General features: G+C 40.9%; 1 protein-coding gene across 1 annotated transcript in view; it reads right to left on the reverse strand.

The window, feature by feature from the left end:
* The window catches only part of sema4f (sema domain, immunoglobulin domain (Ig), transmembrane domain (TM) and short cytoplasmic domain, (semaphorin) 4F), a 60824-nt gene extending 59555 nt beyond the window's left edge, over positions 1-1269 (reverse strand). Inside the window, 1 exon segment of the mRNA XM_038732122.1 lies at positions 456-1269. Coding sequence (XP_038588050.1) covers positions 456-549 — 94 coding nt within the window. The 5' untranslated portion in view covers positions 550-1269.
* Between the last annotated feature and the right edge of the window lie 16114 nt (positions 1270-17383).

The raw sequence follows: 17383 nt of genomic DNA on the forward strand, positions 1-17383 counted from the left end.
AGAAGGCAGCCCCCTGGCACCGCGCGCCGAGTGCGTAAAACAGCAGTGCAGGGCAGAGGTTGGCGGCACATACGCAGGTTTAAGTTTGAGTTAAATTGTGTTTTGCGCCAAACACTGCCAAAGCTTATGACACTTAATTTTAGGGATACGCTTTCGGTTGTGCACGTGATTAAATGATATGCATGCATGTTATTGTTTTGATGGCTGTGACCATCATAATCAGCAGCAGCTGGGATGCTGTGGATGATGAAGCATCAGAAACACTTTTCCTATTTGCAAATAGATGTTAAACACATGGACTAATCTATAATAGGCTACAGCCTATGAAAACGACAGAAGCCTGCGCAAAAAGGAAAAATCACATTTTTTTAAATATCACTTCAGCTTTGATCATCAGTAACAGTGCCCTCCTCGGTGTTTGTTTTCCTCTGCCTTGCCGGCTGTAGCCTACTAACCTTCCAGCCTGCGTAGGGTCGCTGCCCAGGAGGCTCCGGAGAGCAGACACAGCACCGGGAGAAGGATCAACATCGCAACGCCAGGACTCATCATGATTCGGCTCCTGTTCTGGTCCAGGAGGGAGGTGGAGGTCCGTCCGATCTGATTTAAACACCAAAGTCCCGGACTCAGCTGCTTTGCATCCTGATCTGGATCAGGGCTTCACAGGTTTCTCTGAGTTCAAAAGGCGCAGAGGCGCGGAGCTTGATCCAAAAAAGGTGATAAATAAGTTGGAGATTATTTCTAATTAAAATAAGTACCCACTCACTCAAATGTTGTGCTATTCTGCTACAGGTTAGAGCTTTCTCTGTAGCTATAATCTGCACAAAGCGCACAGAAGTGCATGCATCCGCTCAGCGCAAATGTGAGGCTTGTATTATCCACTAAAGGAAGGGGACACGCTGAAAACCAGAAGATAAATTACTGTAGTTATATTTATCGTGTATTCCAGTCACAAACTGTATGTAAAAGTAATCCAAAGTACCGTCCTCTCGTGCAGGAACAATGTCCAGTGTCGTGGGTTATAATAAACTGAAGCCTCGCTCTTTTCCCCGCTCTCTGTGCCCCGGTGTCGCCGAGCCTGTCAGGCTGCTACAGAAAAACACCGCTCGTCTTCAGTTTAAAATGATCTGAATTAAAGCAAGAAGGTCCAAACTAAATTCCGAGCGCGCGCTGTGTCCCTGGTGCTCGAGCGCTTGTACGGGTGCACAGCGATACGGAGGCTAGTGACCGGTTCGGAGATGTGCTGCCGTAAAGCGCGAGCGCTGACTGAGCAGAAGCCAACGGTTTCGCGCCCCGCCCTCCGGAACAAGCAGCGCCAGGCGACACAACAGGTAAGATGTCACGGCCGGCAGGTGCAGACCCTTTCATTCCTTTTTTCAGAAACACCGCAAGTTAAAATCAAACTATTGAGTTGTCTTGTTCTGTGTTGTTTAAGGATTAATTTCATTACATTTCCTGTGGAAATGACAGGCAGCGGGGCCAGGGAGTAATTAGTTTTCACTGGTCTATTAGTGGTACTCTGCCCTGTCATAAAGTTAAAGTGAAACCTCTCATTGCAATAGTCCTAAAACCAGGAGGATGCATGTAACATTCTCGAAATAATTCAAACTGAGATTATAGCCTATTTAGAGTGTGAAATGTTGAAAAGAAGCCAGGTTGTAGACAAATTAGGCTACTGGATATATTCTTCCCACTATTCAGAGGAATAGTACAGTATGCAATAGAGTCAGACTGATATATCATGCAGTTGATATATATGATAGGCTACATCTGCCAATAATATCTGTTTCAGGTTTTTGACATTTTTCATTCTTTACCAATTCAAAATATCCATTTAACCAGGAGTGTTCTCTTCTACCTGCTAAAAGGAAGCCACTGTTGCCAAGTGCTTGCTCATGGTGGAAATTGTTGGGTCTCTGTAAATAATATTACAAAGACTATGGTCTAGACATACTCTATGAAAAGAGCAATGAGATACCTTCTGTTATGAATTGGCGCTATAAATAAATATCGAATAGAAGTGTATTCAATTTAATTCTCTATGCTCATTTTTAACTCTGCTCCTGTGGGCTGGTTTCCTTAATCCACCTGTCAGTCATCATACATCATGGGGGGGGGGGGGGGGGGGGGTCTAAAGTAAAGATGATTAAACTGTATGTGAGGTCAATGGTCTGGAGGCCTAGCCACACTAATAATCCCCACAGAGGCTGTTTCCTGCCATGTGCTGTTAATTTGTCTTAACATTTACTTGCTTCAAAAATATAAATCGATGTGATTTAACATGGTGATCACACACATGCAGTCACAGTCATTTGAAAAAGTCTCTTTAGTATAGAAATTGCTGACCTTGTGTTGTAATTTTTATGTTTTTTGATTATTGTGCAGCAGCCTGCAATACTAGAAACACTCTACCCGTTCCCTCTCTATTCAATGCTGGCGGCGCTGACCGGCTGATTTCACGGGGCGGCGGCGCAGACATGTACCCCGATTCCGGGACAAAAGGGAGGGGTCACAGAGGGACTTGGATTAAAGGATTTAGTAGACGAGAAGGGGGAAGGAGGAGGAGGACAGGGGTCAGAGGTGAGGGAGCAGTGATAAAGAAAAGCCAAACGGAGTAAAGAAGTGAGCGGCGGCGTCTCTAATCGAGCCTGATTAAGCTCACACTGTGCGTGTCTCATCTTTAGGCGGCCAATGACTTTTGAACGATGAAACGTTATTCAGTATCACAATGTATGTCTTCATCTGTGGCAGTTGGAGCGGCAGTTGGAGATGAGGGCACTTCAGAAAATCCTAACGAGCGCTCACCCCTGACTTTTAGGTCGCTGGTATATTTATCAGTGTCATTGTGGAGGTCCAGTCTGGGTCAGTTACTGTTTAGACTGACTGCAGTGCATCTGGCATGAAGGGAATAAGGAGGATATTGAAACTTTGATTCAGAAAATACGATAAAATCAAAGTTTTTGAAATCTATCAAACTTCTCTGAGCTTAGCTCAGCTGCCCCCTTCTGGACAGGTGAAGCACAGGCTTAAAAACTAAACACACTGGAAAACACCGTCTGTAAATGGGGATTTTTGCCAGAAAAGGGTATCAGTAAATAAGGTGTTATGATAAGCAGAAAAAAGACTAGGCGAGATGCACAGATGCAATCAGATTTGATTGAAGCTATCAAAGCACTGGCACACACTGGTTCGAAATGAAACACAACATTTGCATAAATTGGGCACACAGATTGGCATAAATTAAACAGAAGCACCAACCAGAGAGGAGTATGGCCTTAAAGGGATTGCCACGGCTGCTTATCTGTCCCCGCACATTAATATTCAGACCCTGATGTAAGGAAGCTGCAATCCGTGACCCTGCACTACTTCAGTTAATGTGTGCATCAGTGTGCATGCCTCTCTATACATTGACACAAGTCTCCACAAATGTGTCCTTTTGACTGAACAGTATGTGTTTGCATGCTTGCGTGTATGTGTGCACATATATTATTTTTTTTTTTTACAAATGTGCATGCATGTGTGTCAGCCAAGACCAGACAGTGGGTTAGGTCAAAGGTTTTATATATGTCTATTTGCGCATGCGTGTCTGCATGAGTGTGTATGTGCGTGTGTGACTAATGGTTGGGGACCACTGGTTGAGCTGGAGGGATTGTTATGGGTGAAGAGGATGACAGAAAAGGAAATCAGACAGAGGAAAGAGATGGAGAGAGACAGACGAGCCACCACCTCCAGCAAATGTAATTATATGGCTCAGAATCACCGATCAGCTTTAGGCCAGGCGGACATGCACACACATGCATGTGGCCTTGCCCTTGTCCTTGAACATCAGGGCAGACAAAAGAGCGGGGACTTTGTTCAAAAAGGTGAAATTATTGTTTGTTGTGAAGTCAGTCCTGGGATTAAATCTGGACAAATGTATAGCTGAGGTAGGCAATTTTGCTGGGTAAGTGTGTGTGTGTGTGTGTGTGTGTGTGGGGGGGGGGGGGGGGGGGGGGGTCAGAAAAGGCCGGGGACTTGCCTTGAGGAGCAGAGGGGCCACATCCACTCTCACACACAGAAACTCATTTAGTTAACAGCTTTCATTTCCCTAATTAAACCCAAGATAGAGTGTACCCTGATTTTCTCTCCCTGTCTCTCTCTCTCTCTCTCTTTCTGCACTCTCTTACCTCTCTCGCCCCGACATCCCTGTTTGCCATCACACTTTCCACCTCTCCTGCTCCATCCGCACACATTCTCCTCCCTCCCTCTGTCTAAATCCATCCATCAAGCTGTCAGTTAAGGCACCACATGAAAGCATGGAGCAGATATCCTGTGCAGAACATTTGAGCATTTGAACCACAATGTCCGACTAAAACAGATTACAAGGCGAGTGTGGAGTCAATCCCCACCCTGTGTGATATTCACTACTTGGTGTTTCTATCGCAGCTGGCTGGTTGCCAACTGATTTACCCCCCATCTTTACCTCTGCTGAGGAGGAAATGGAACAAACAGCCCAAAACCTTTTCCACTAATCCTCCAACAATGGATTCTGCTGTTTAATTGAGGGCGGAGATGGAAGGGACGCAGGCAGTGGGTCTGAACGGCTGTACTGAGCCCAGGTAAGCCTGGAGATTAGGATCAACACTAAAGTTAAAGCATTTGATTAGTTTCTTTCCACCCAAATGATCCATGAGTGTGTTTATGTTTGTCCAGGTTACTCAAGATACACAGAAATATTAACTTACCACTAGAAGATGTCACAAAGTGGATCATATGTAGATAAATCAGTCATATACAATGTAACCAATAAATGGATTCAACTATTCCTGCTCAGAACAAGACATTGAGACTACCTCCCCTCGGTCATTGCATGAAGCATGAATTGTAATACAGGTGTTATTAAGGAGGGGATGTAGCTCATTGGTAGAGCGCATGTTTCGCGTGTATGAGGTCCTGTGTTCAATCCCCAGCGTCTCTACTTCATATCTAAAGAAGAATTCTCACATTGGGTGGGATTCTCAATAGGGTCATACACAACATGCAGGGGTCTCACCAAAAACTCAAATTTATCCTTCCACTGCCTACAAGATGAATAAAAAATAAATAATTGAAAGACAGACACTCTCTTGCAAAGAACTTACTATGTAAGAGCCTACAACTTCCTTATTTATCTGCTATCTGTATATAGAAACGATATAGTAAAACATGTGTGGAACGTCATTGTTAACACTATGGTTGAGTTTGGGTTGGATTTAGGCCCAAAATGGCTTGATAAGGTTTAGGTAAACATAACAGTATGGGTTAAAATGACGTTGAGGTTTGGGGAGCTTTGTCGACATGGTCACAAATAATAACCACATGGTCAAGGTCTATGAGCGACAGTGGGCGATTTAAAAAATCAGCAATGACTTACAGTTGAAAATAGGAGATGAACAGCTCTGTGTAGGAAGGGGGTTGGGAATCAAATTTTTTGTTGACCCATCCATCCAAACCTCCTTCCTACACAGAGTTTGTCCCTCTACAACAAAGTCACCTAACTACTAACCTACTATTTTAGAAGGCTAGAAGGCTTTGTCACTTCAAAGCAAACAAACATGTTGTTTAGGAGAACTTGCTGAAACTGATGCTGTCATTCTTCCTTGGAGGAAAGTGTCCTGTATATTTTCTAGCTTTGGACAGAACCAGGCACATACTGTACATGAAAGTGGTATGTTTTGCAGGTATATGGGGTGGGTTCATCAGTCTTGCTCAGAAAGGAGAAAAAAGGACAACCTCCACTTTGAATAAAGGTTAAATAGTCAATGCTTATAAGAGGGGATGTAGCTCAGTGGAAGAGCGCATGCTTTGCACATATGAGGTCCTGGGTTCGATCTCCAGCATCTTGACTATTTATCTGCATAGCTGCTGTCGTGCTTCCAATCCAGGAGAGATGCTCTTCTTCTGGTCACACAAGAAGTGCATGCACAGTTGAAAGGTGCTACAGTTGAGTACTCCCTCCAATGAGAATTAATTCTGAAGAACCTACAGTCGCATATTCACTGTTGGTTTTGGAAGCAATGGCCTTCATAAATCTTAGTTGTCCTTCAAATGATTTTCATTCAACAGACAAACTGGCTTTATGAATACAGTAATATGAAACCTGACAGTTTTGTGTGATGTAATTTAATCTTAAACTTTGCTCCTCATATATGTCCATCTCCTTCAACTCCACTCCTCTCATGCAGGTTATTTCCTTAAGCAAACACAGTACAGGGGTAAGATGAAATAAAAACGAGGGGATGTTTCTTTTGTTCTTATGACTATACAAGAAAAAATGATCTCATTGCTATGAGGTTGGCTGCTTATCTACCATCCCACCTTGTTTTCCTCCTGTGTTGTCTGGAAGTTTCAGATCCACAGAGACACAGAGCGTCCCTGTAACCATAGTAACACACTTTCACTCCTGTCTGCGTGCGCACGGTGCGAGAGGAGAGAGAAAGCTGCTGACTGAGATTAATCTGAGCAGTGTGAGGCATATGAGGGAGGGACATGATCTTAAAAAAGCATTTAACTCGTGGTAGAGAGCGAGTTAACAGTTTTTGTACCAAATACGTTGACTTTGACATTGACAACAGTGGTTTTTAATTGTTTTTATAAAAATGATTGCTAGAAACAACTCAATAGTCACTGAATATTGATAAGTCTCTGCCACCTATACTAAATTCTACGCCCTTGCACGCATGTCATATTGTATCTAACATAATTAGGAGCAACCAAAAAAATCATCATCTCATATCTGTCTTCTAGTGTCTTTAAATTCTTGGGTAAAAAGGCTCACAGCATTCCTAAATTTTATTTATCCGTCAACCTGTTTTATTTTCCTACATAACATGAACACTGACTGAGGCATCCAAGAAACATAGATGATGTTGAGAGGCTTCTCCTGTTACAGATGCACCTGCTGAGGCGTTGCAACATAATGCTTGACACAAGAGAAAAAGCTGCCTTGTATCATCACATACAGTAGGTTGTGTATGTTTTCAGTGCTAATAAATGTGTCTTAATCTGTCAAACATTAGCTCATTTGCAGGCACTTCTTTCATACAGTCATGTGGGAGAGCTCTGTGTGCGCTATCCTTCCCTGTGATGTGAATTAAAGATGTTCAAACAATGCTTACCAATTAATTATTTACATGTCATACACAAGTGCAATCTAGACAGAAAACACATGACTGCACACAGAGTAGACACACACATATCCATATCCTATTAAAATGCCCATTCTAATTAAAGGGATAATTTCAGCTATAATTAACCTCTATGTCTGTGGTGTAGCCATTCTTTAGTATGAGCTGAAACATAATCATTACCTTCATCCTTCAAAGAACCAAGAAGTGCTTCGTAAGATACACGTGCTACTATTCAATAACCACTTAAATTGAATACTTAACTTAATCATCTAATGCAGTGATTCTTAACCAGGGGTACTTTGCCATTTGCAGTGGCCAGAGGGTACGTGCAAATAAATTGACTTTGACTTTGAGTCAGCTATAACACCTGAACATTGTGTAAAGGTTCAGTGTGTAAGATTTAATGGTATCTAGTGGCGAGGGTTCCATCTGTCCAGTCTACCACTGTCCCCTAACCTTTCAAAGCGTGTAGGATAGCAACAGTGGCTGACGCAGCACAAAAGGTGTCTTTTCTGAGACAGCTGAGAGTGGCCAGTCAAGAAATGAGGTTTCTTCAGGTATATTTATTAAGAAATTATATATAGTTATTAGTTAGTTATTCTGTAAAACCATATGTTATTGTAACTTGGCCACTGACAAATAACATCGAAAATGTAAGCCAAGAGTGTGAAACACTGTCGCTGTTTCTGCCACACATTCAATAAAGTTTATACAAACATAGACATTCTTTCTGTAATAAGGTATCCTCTTCAAAACTGCCCACCATCAATAATATCTGGCCCGCAGCTCGATTATGGTGCTTTGATAGCGGCAAAACATATAAATTAATAAATGCTTTGATAGCGATGCTGAAATAGATTTCAGTCATTACAGCAACAGTTACTCACATAATCACTTCCTCTTTGGTGGTTTTGCTTAAATAAAAGCATGAGAAGCTTAGTTACTGTAATGCTTTATTTTGAGTTGAACTGAGCTTTTACTTTGAAAAATTTTGAATGACATTAAAAGAGTCTGTAGCCTGCTTGACACACCTCTGAAAGAGCCATCAGAAAACGTGATTCCCCTAAATGTCCCCTGCCTGGAGATTCTGGGGAAATGCAAAAGAGTCTGTAGGTTGATGGATGAGGATCAAACATCGAAACAAAAACAGTGCAGCACATGCCCTGATCTGAGAAACGTTTGCAGCAGAATCCATTTGGGTTCCTTGGGTTGTGAGTTCTGCACCACACTGAATGAGATTACCAAACAACGTATTGATGCCAGTCAATATTATGACTTGTATTGTCATCCACTATCTAATGGTCGAAAATATTGTTCTGATGCAGAACTTATTTGCAGACCCCTGCCGTATATTATTACTACTTCTTCTTCTTCTTCTAACTTAAGTATTCAACATAGTGACGAGTGTCTGCATTGCCTGAATTCTACCAGAAGTAGAACAAAAAGAACAGTGATGAAATCTGTAGCACTGTTTGTCCGTTTTCAGCTACTGTAGAAACATGACGACGCAACGTGACAACGTCCATGGTTATGTTTATTATGTAGGATCAAAAACATAGTTTTGGATCTTATATTGAATTTCTGTCAATAGATCCTCAGAAATATTACACACTGAACCTTTAAGAGGGCATAAGCACGTGAGCGGAGAAGCAATGAGAAACAGTTAGCAAAGAGTAACGGCTGAACAGTTTAAATAGATAACTAATAAACAAAATGGATGCATGGATAAAATAAATAGCTAAAAGTAATGGATAAATGTTCAGCTAAACATAATGAAGAAGTGGTTAGCTAAAAGTAACGGATTAAACAAAAAACCTGAGGCAGACACACCCACAAACCCAGAAAACTACTTGCATATCAGTCCTGTTGCGACAATGAGGAAAGAAAAGTCATAAATACATGTATCAGTCTCCTAGTGGCAAAGAAAGGTAAAATGTAATTACCCTAACCTAATTCCTCCTGTGTGGCATCCTGGTAGATTGATGCCACAGCAGATGGTGCTATCAATTATTGAGCCTGTGAAGACGACTCTGCCCTCAATCAGATTAAGTAGATTATGCCAACATCAACTCCCTTATGATCCAAACTCAGTTTCAACATAGATAAACAAGATGAGCGCCCCCCAATATCACAACTCCCCTTCTTTAAACAAAGTCCCACCTTTTCTGTCTTGTGACTAGTATCTATCTATCTATCTATCTATCTATCTATCAAGATATTCTTCCAACTGGTACTAAGTCGTTATCATCCTCTGGGTGTATTTGTGTGTGTTAATATATGCAATTTTCACATCTGACCTAAATACACTACACGTTGAGCTCTCTGAACGTTATCTGACTACATACCACGATGGAGTCACTGCCAACGTACTCAGCGTTCCACCCAACCCAATGCAAATGTCCCCTTAATCCTGTTAACCCACTCTAGCTGTGTGGAGAAGCAGAGAGAGTGTAGGAGAGAGCCCAGGGGCAAGTACGACATTGTATCCCTCCATCCCGCTGAGAACTAATTGAAGAAACAAGTGCTTGGTACAAAGTGAAGCTCCTCAGCTCACTGTGACATTAATACATGACTAGTGTGAAAAAAATAAAATGAAACAAAAATTACTCAGTGATCCGCAGCATGTAAATCTGAAAAACAGGATTGTGAATGTGGGGGTGAAGAGAAACAGGAAGCAAATTTTAACACCAGCTTACACTATGTTTAAGTTGAGGTTTACCACTTCTTACATAGTAAATCATCTAATCCACAGGCGCAGTACGTGAGGTCCAAGAACTTCATATACATGAAAAAAGGTCCTTTGAATCACTGCACTTGCAGTGGAAACAAAAGTGGATTAGACAGACAACATTTGCTATTAATTACAGCTTGTAAGATTTGTTTCATAGCGTATACAGCATATTGAAAACAGACTGAACTCAACAGATGTTTGTAGAAAAGCTTACAGTAAAATGGCAATGTCCTTCTGTCTGTCCGTCGGCAGTCCACCACTTTGGTCTAGACTAAAATAACAAACAACTTTTGAAAAGAAGCCATTAAATTTAGAACAGAAAGTCATAGTTCACAGACAAATCAATTTTATTTATTTATTTATAGAGTACAAATTCATAGCTTAAGTTATCTCATTGCACTTCATACAGAGCAGGTCTAGACCGTACGCTTTGTAATGTATTCATAGAAACCCAGCAATTCCCTATGTATCCTATGACCTACCTTTCTTCTAGCGCCACTATGAGGTTGACAGTTGTGGTTCCGGGTGAAATGTCTCATCCACTATTGGATAGATTGCCATGAAATTTGGTACAGACATTCATGTCCCGCCCATGACAAATTGTAATAATTTGGTAATCCCCTGACTTTCCATTCATCAAATCAACATTTCAAATTGTTCATCTCTACCTACAAAACTAATGATAACATGCTAACAGGCTAAAGTTGGTTTCCATGCAAACATTACACCTGCTGATGCTAGCAGTATTAGCACTGAGCTCAAGGACTGCTGTGCAGCGTCACTGAGCATGGCTGTAGAACACAAACGATGATCTTTTACTGGTTTTAGTTTAGTTAGTAATTTCAACTCATAATCACTATCACTGTATGACTGGGTTGGTGAAGGGTGGTGGGTCACAAGCTGTTTACTTATAAATTTGTGAGGGGATTAGGGGGCATTGTTTCTTAATGATAAAATCTGACCTTTGAGAAGGATAAGACAGGTCTGTTGTGTGCTAAGCTGTTCTTGACAACATGTTTTGCCCCTCATCAAGCTGAATAAAAGGGTCACTGAAAAGATGTGAGGTGGGTGGGGGCACACGCAGCAGTTAGAAGGTCTGCATTATTTACAGTGGGAATAAATGTACATTTCCGGGAAGAATGACATTCAAGATACACAGTAACACTATGGTAGATTTCATGGCAGATTATTTAGTTCAGAAACATGCTCACAAGCACAGTTTCCAGTGCTGGGAGATAAACTGCTGTGGGTGGCTGATAGCAGACAGATTTAAACCCTTTGCGCTACACACCACCACAGCTTTTGACTTCGGCTGGGGTTGCCTCTGTTTGCTTTATCACTGTGCTGCAATGTGGGCCCGAGCAGATGTGGAATATTCCCATTTGAGAGGCAAGAGATGCTTTGCTGAAAACGTTCAAGGTCTTTCAGTGTGAAAGCATTTATTGTTTGAGGGAGAAGAAAGCTGTGGCTGTACTGGAGCCAGAGCTGTAAAACTGTAGAGTCCAGCTTCAGTGCAGACTCTGATACCAAGACCAATTTTCTCCAAATGACCTGTGTTAACATTCTCCCCAGAAGTGAAAAAAAAATCCCACTATAGAACTTTGTTCATCCTAATAATAGAACAGATTTTTGTAGTCATGTTATCAGCATGTCTAAAAATATTGGCTTTCCCATCAGCCCCAGGTGTATTTAGTTTAGCGTGTTAGCAAGCTAAACTTGGTAAGCATTTTACCTGCTTGGGATCAGCCTGTTAGCACGGTTTGTTTGCATGCTGGTATTAGCATTCAGCTCAAAGCACTGCTGTGCTTCAGTACAACCTAAAAGAGCTGGTAGCATGGCTGTAGACCACATCTTGAACGGTATACTGCCTGTTTTGGTTTTACATTTCCATATGACAGCTAAATTCCTACATTGAGCTCCACATGATGTATGTTTTGGAGCTGTCTTGACTTTTTTGTGTTCAAATGCATCTGCTTAAAAAAATGTCCGTAAGCTCAAACATTTGTCTTCAAACACACTGTCAGTTGTCACTCAGCATTATAGTGAGAAGAAAGACTACAGCATTTTAAGCCTTGCACACTCATTTACAGAAAAAAAATCCATCACAGTGAGACTGTTTAAGATCACATTGGAGTAATTACACAGCAGCCAGAGCTGAAAGGATAAGAGATTATGATTATATGGAAGAAACTGATTATTTCATTCAGTTGATTCAATGGCTGATTACACAGAGTATACTGCTCTATAGATCACTGATTAAATGATTAACTGTGCATATGTGCGGCTGCTCTAATAATAATCCTCAGTCTGACATGTTTAAGACTAGCTAATATGTCAGAATGGCGTCCAGTACTGTAACTATTATTCATATCCAAGGTCATTATGTGTGTGTGTGTGTGTGTGTGTGTGTGTGTGTGTGTGTGTGTGTGTGTGTGTGTGTGTGTGGCGGCATTGAAGTTTTTGTTTTGTTTGTTGTTTAACATAAACATGGATGTCCATACAGTGTGAGTAGGCTCTTTTATGTTGTTTGAGGGAGACTGATCCTTGCCCTACTACTGTACTACTACTACTACTACCTACTGTAACATACAAGCTCATTAATATTGTATTAATAGTTTTTATTTGGGGGATCCAACTGAAGTAGATCGGCAACATATTCAGTTATGCAAATGAAAAATTTAAGAATAAAGATGATTTTACAGTAAAATAGACATTAATTATGTTTTGCAAAGCCTTTGATTTGAAGACTTTGGTTTGCGGAAATACAAAACCTTTGAGGCTTACACCATACAATGATTTGAAGGCTGTAATGTAGAGTAACATTTAGAGTAATAGATTTTTTTTACTATAAAGACACATAGAAAGCAACCTGCCCCCAGAAAGTTAAAGGTAGGCCTATTCTGTGAAGTTTTGGCGTTATGGTTATGAATGGGTTCCCGTTTTGTTGCATAAAGGATGCATATGCAAATCAGCAGTGCTTTGCACATTCCTACCATTTCTTTTGTGTTATTCCACAGCACGAATGTTTACAAGAAAACTCCACAAGGCACCTTTACCAGACTTTGAAAAGCCCAAAAAACAGAACAATGTGAATTTTAAAAAAGTGGATTATTTGATTGAAGGCTGAATTACAATACAGTGAATTTACTGGCGGCACAGGTGCTCAGTGGTAGTAGAGAACTAATCTGTCCGAATTGCTGTGTGTTGTTAATACTTATCTGCATACTGTTCAAGGATGCTTTCAGCAATGTCTTTCACTAAGAAATATGTTGTACCCATAATAATCAGTTTTGGGTTTATTAATCTTGCTCATAAAGGTTAACACATTAACACCGCCCCTCTCTTCATTTGAGGCATTTAAAGGCTGAATTATGATACAGTGAATAAAATTTCTAGAATGGGGATGTAGCTCAGTGGTAGAGGGTACACTTTGCCTGTATGAGGTTCTGGCTTCAGTCCCCAGCATCTCAATTTCATATCTACAAAGAGTCAAAATGCTAATCTGAGCTCTGTTTTGGACTGAATACTACAAGAACAGAATGCTGAAGGGTGTTTTATGTAAACATTCACCAAAGATCCTCGTACAACCTACTAAGGGAATGATCGATCAGCTTCTCTGGTAAGAAAGTGACAATGTAAAGTCCACATGACTTCTCGGCCTCAATAGCCTTGATTGGGATTAGTTGAACCCAGTTGTCCTCCCATCTTCACCAGATGCACTGTGGAGTGATGAATGCTTAGTAATATGAAATGTGGATTTTGTGTGATGTATTTTCTTGGATTCTTTGGTTATATAGGTTTGTCCCTGGGAGCCCTTTACTTAAGCAAATAAAAAAAGTGGGTTGAGATAAAGACAATGTCGGTGAGACTGAAGGAAGAAGTAGAAAGAGAGGGCAAGGAGTGAAGATCTGGAATAAGGACCAGAAATACATGGAAGGAGGTAAACTGGTTTGTTAGGCCCATGAAAATGAAATGAAAATGCTGGGAGGGATTAAAAATGTTAGGCTGAGAACACACTAACATCACGTCTATTAATAAAATTTATGGTTCAGTATTCAGCACATGAATATGGATTAATAATTTCATCAGGAGGGATGAGTCCAGCTGGGTGTCTGCTCACATGACAACAGCTCCTTCATTTTAAGCTTTTGCAACCAGGGGTAGAAAGAAGAGGTAATTAAAAAGGTAGATAAGGAGTGACAGGAGGACAGGAGGGAAGGGGAAGAAAGTGGCATTTGTGCCTCCCAAACATTTGCTGACTGACTAGCAGGAGAGGAAAGGCCTAAAGTTTGTCTAAGAGCTTAAAATAGATATAGCAAAGTGGGTAGAGCAAATAAATCATATGTTCTTTAAATACTGTATGAGATTAGAGAGTACATTATAGAACTCTAAGACCCTTTTAAGAAAAAAAGGTTAATTCTCCATGAGGACAGAGAGTTGGAGCATGTGGACAAAATTGTCATCAGCTGCTGCATTTTATGTGGCTGGGTTTTTATTATGTATCACATCTTTCTAACAAAAGGCATCCTGGCCAAAACCAGTGGCACGGAAAGCTGGTAATGATATATGGGAGAGCATTTAACACTGACTACCAGCCAACATATATTGTGTAGTATGAATATGTGACTCCAGTTGGTGTCTTATCTTGTGGGGGTCTCAGTTACCTGCTCTCACAGTGATCACAAAAACACTTTATTAAGTTGCTTCAGATGCTGTCGACTCATTCTGGAAACACACAGAGATGAAAGCTTGACAGCAACTACCCCTGGCTGCTGATGTTTGCGATACACCTGCCTCTACTGCATTGTGATGACAGTTTATCTCCCATGAGAACAAGCCTGAAAAGATTTTTCAGACAATGTCAGGAAAGATTCAGTTGTTTTTCTTCTGAGTGTATGAACACGTAGTTTCTCTGGGGTACATTTAACCTGACAGACATTGTTGCTGGTGTTGCCCCTTGGGCAAAAACTAGTGAGTATCAATCTGTTCAGGAGGAAAGGGGGGGAATTGTCAAGAAGTATTACATCAGTTTAGCCAGTCATTCTCTCCCTTGGTTGTCTCCATCACATAGACAGCTTCTCCTGAACTTTTCTTCGGGCAGAAATTGATATGGAGACATTCATGAATAGATTCATAAGTGCTTTCATAAATGCAGCTTTTACCCATATCTGATTTTTTAAAAAGCCAGTACAATGGTATAAAGCTGTGAAATTGGTTTGACTTTTCAAGATATGGTAGCAATACCAAGTTCCATACCCTTGCTTGATGAACTCCTTCTACTGCCTCTAACACTATATAGTTTTTCATCACGGCTCTGATGTCCTCTTGATCTTGTTTCACTCCCCTCAGTCAGTCCAGCTACTGAAAGCTTGTCTGTACCTGCTTCTTTCCCGCCTCCCTTCTTTCTTATCCACCCCACCTAGGTTCTGAATTCAATAAAACAGGGTGAAGAATGGCAAGAGATGAAAACAAACACTAAGCAATTAAATAAACGTGGATCAAATTCAAAAAAATTATTTACAGTAATAAATCTTTAACATAGGCTACAAGTTTCTAAAATCTTTTCTTCCACAGTTATAATGTCGTTCCACGTGATCAGAACTGATATGTGTGTGCTCAGATCTGCTCAGGTGTTAGACATATTGACACATAAACCCATGCCACAGACCCATGGCAGTAAAATTAGAAGCTATTTGACCCGATTAGACTGAGTAAAATTTGGACCAATTAGTCCAACTTGGCCCCAGGTTGGGCCTCTTTGCCACAGACCCACGAAGATGTCCTCTTCAAAGAGAAAGTAAGTAAAAGTGCCCTTCAAGCAGAAACAAGCAATTCTGGTGTTTTAATTACTCATGATGCCGGTCACACACAGTCATTGCTACAAGAAAATACCCATCTTCTGAATGCCTCCAACTATGTGTTAAATATTTGCTCCTGGCCTCACTCATTCAAGGTCTCTCCTGTATTCCAGCTTCCATTTGTCTCCATGTCATCATCCCTTCCTCCACCGCTCCTCCAAACGTGGAGTCTCTCCTATGCTTCTCCTTTGAGCTCCTTCAACTCCCTGAAGACAAACAGACAGGGAGGCAGGCTTTGGGGGATGGGGTGATGGTGGTACTGATGGGGGATGGAGGAGAGGGTGCGAGAAGAACAGTGTTCCCAGAATGTCAACACCCACACATGTGCACATGGACTTAGGCACACACACACACACACACACACACACACACATGCACTGGAGAACCAGCTCTATAACCACCTTACCCACTGGCACACACGAACACTCGCACATAACTGCTGCCAGTCTTTCCACCCAAAACCCCCTCTGAGGCCCCTCTGTGGTTTAATTGGTGTAATGATATTTGCATAAGGCTGTCCTGTTTCAGCTAACACACACACACACATGCACACACAATCCTGTTTTAATAGGCAGGATAATTGAATATGGGTCCCCCACTAGTGCCCTGAAGGGTCTATCTGTATATTCAGCAAAGGATCAGCACGCCATACGTTTACTTAGACAAATAGGAGAGCGTTTGCCACTAGCTCAACTGTTAATTATGGACTTCAAAGGTTAATAGACTTGACGGGAGCATTTGGGGGTCGTCATCTTATAGATGATTAAGAGAGGGAACATCATGTGTCCAAAAAAACTGAGAATGAAAAATATCCTGGACTTCATCGACCCAGTAACAAAGTTGTTGCTGGACCTTTTTTCATGTTAGAATCCATGCAAAATCCATGAAAAAAAAAAACTCTAATTAAAAAGCAAACATAATGAGAGCAAGGCTTGAAGTGGAAATCAACTTGACATTCTTCCCAAGAGTAATTTTTCCCCCTGATTATTACTAGGTTGCAGCTTAATGTGTGAGACTGCATGAATGCCTGCTTCTTGTTCAGAATGAGCAGCAACAAGGGCAACATAATTACCAGCTAAGCAATGCAGCCGAAGATGCTGATAAAAGTAGTTATATCAGACATTTAGTTGTTTTCTTTATAGCTGCAGTAATTGGAAGAAGCCTTGAGGAGGTCCATTAAAGGAAGAAATTATTCTATGGGTAATTAAATATCATATTGTACAGTATTTTTATATTTTATGATCAAATCAGTGCCTTTATATTACTTTTATTATCACATCACTCTACATCAGATTTGCTCACACAACAATATTCTAAGGTTGCATGCCAAACTCATTGTAAATTAATATATGTAATGTACATGACTGTAAACATACAGTGTAGTTAAAGGTGTCTTATCTCACTGTAATCTAATTCATGTTTAACACTGAAGTTTATATATATAGCTTCTTAAAAGCACATTTTCTTATCAGATTTAAACTGTCAACATTTTCATTGTCCAGTGGGTTTATACAGGGTTTCATATGACAGACACTCCATTCCTCCAATACACTTTACTTATCTGTTCATCTATTTAAGGAATGAAATTGCCACCATACTAAACTATTTAGTGCTTTCAATAAAAAGTGTAGCCTGTGAAGAAGGCCAGC

Source organism: Micropterus salmoides, unplaced genomic scaffold (assembly GCF_014851395.1).
Source record: "Micropterus salmoides isolate LMB-PRFRI ecotype aquatic unplaced genomic scaffold, ASM1485139v1 Ms_hic_scaffold_2, whole genome shotgun sequence".
NCBI classification, from domain to species: Eukaryota; Metazoa; Chordata; class Actinopteri; order Centrarchiformes; family Centrarchidae; genus Micropterus; species Micropterus salmoides.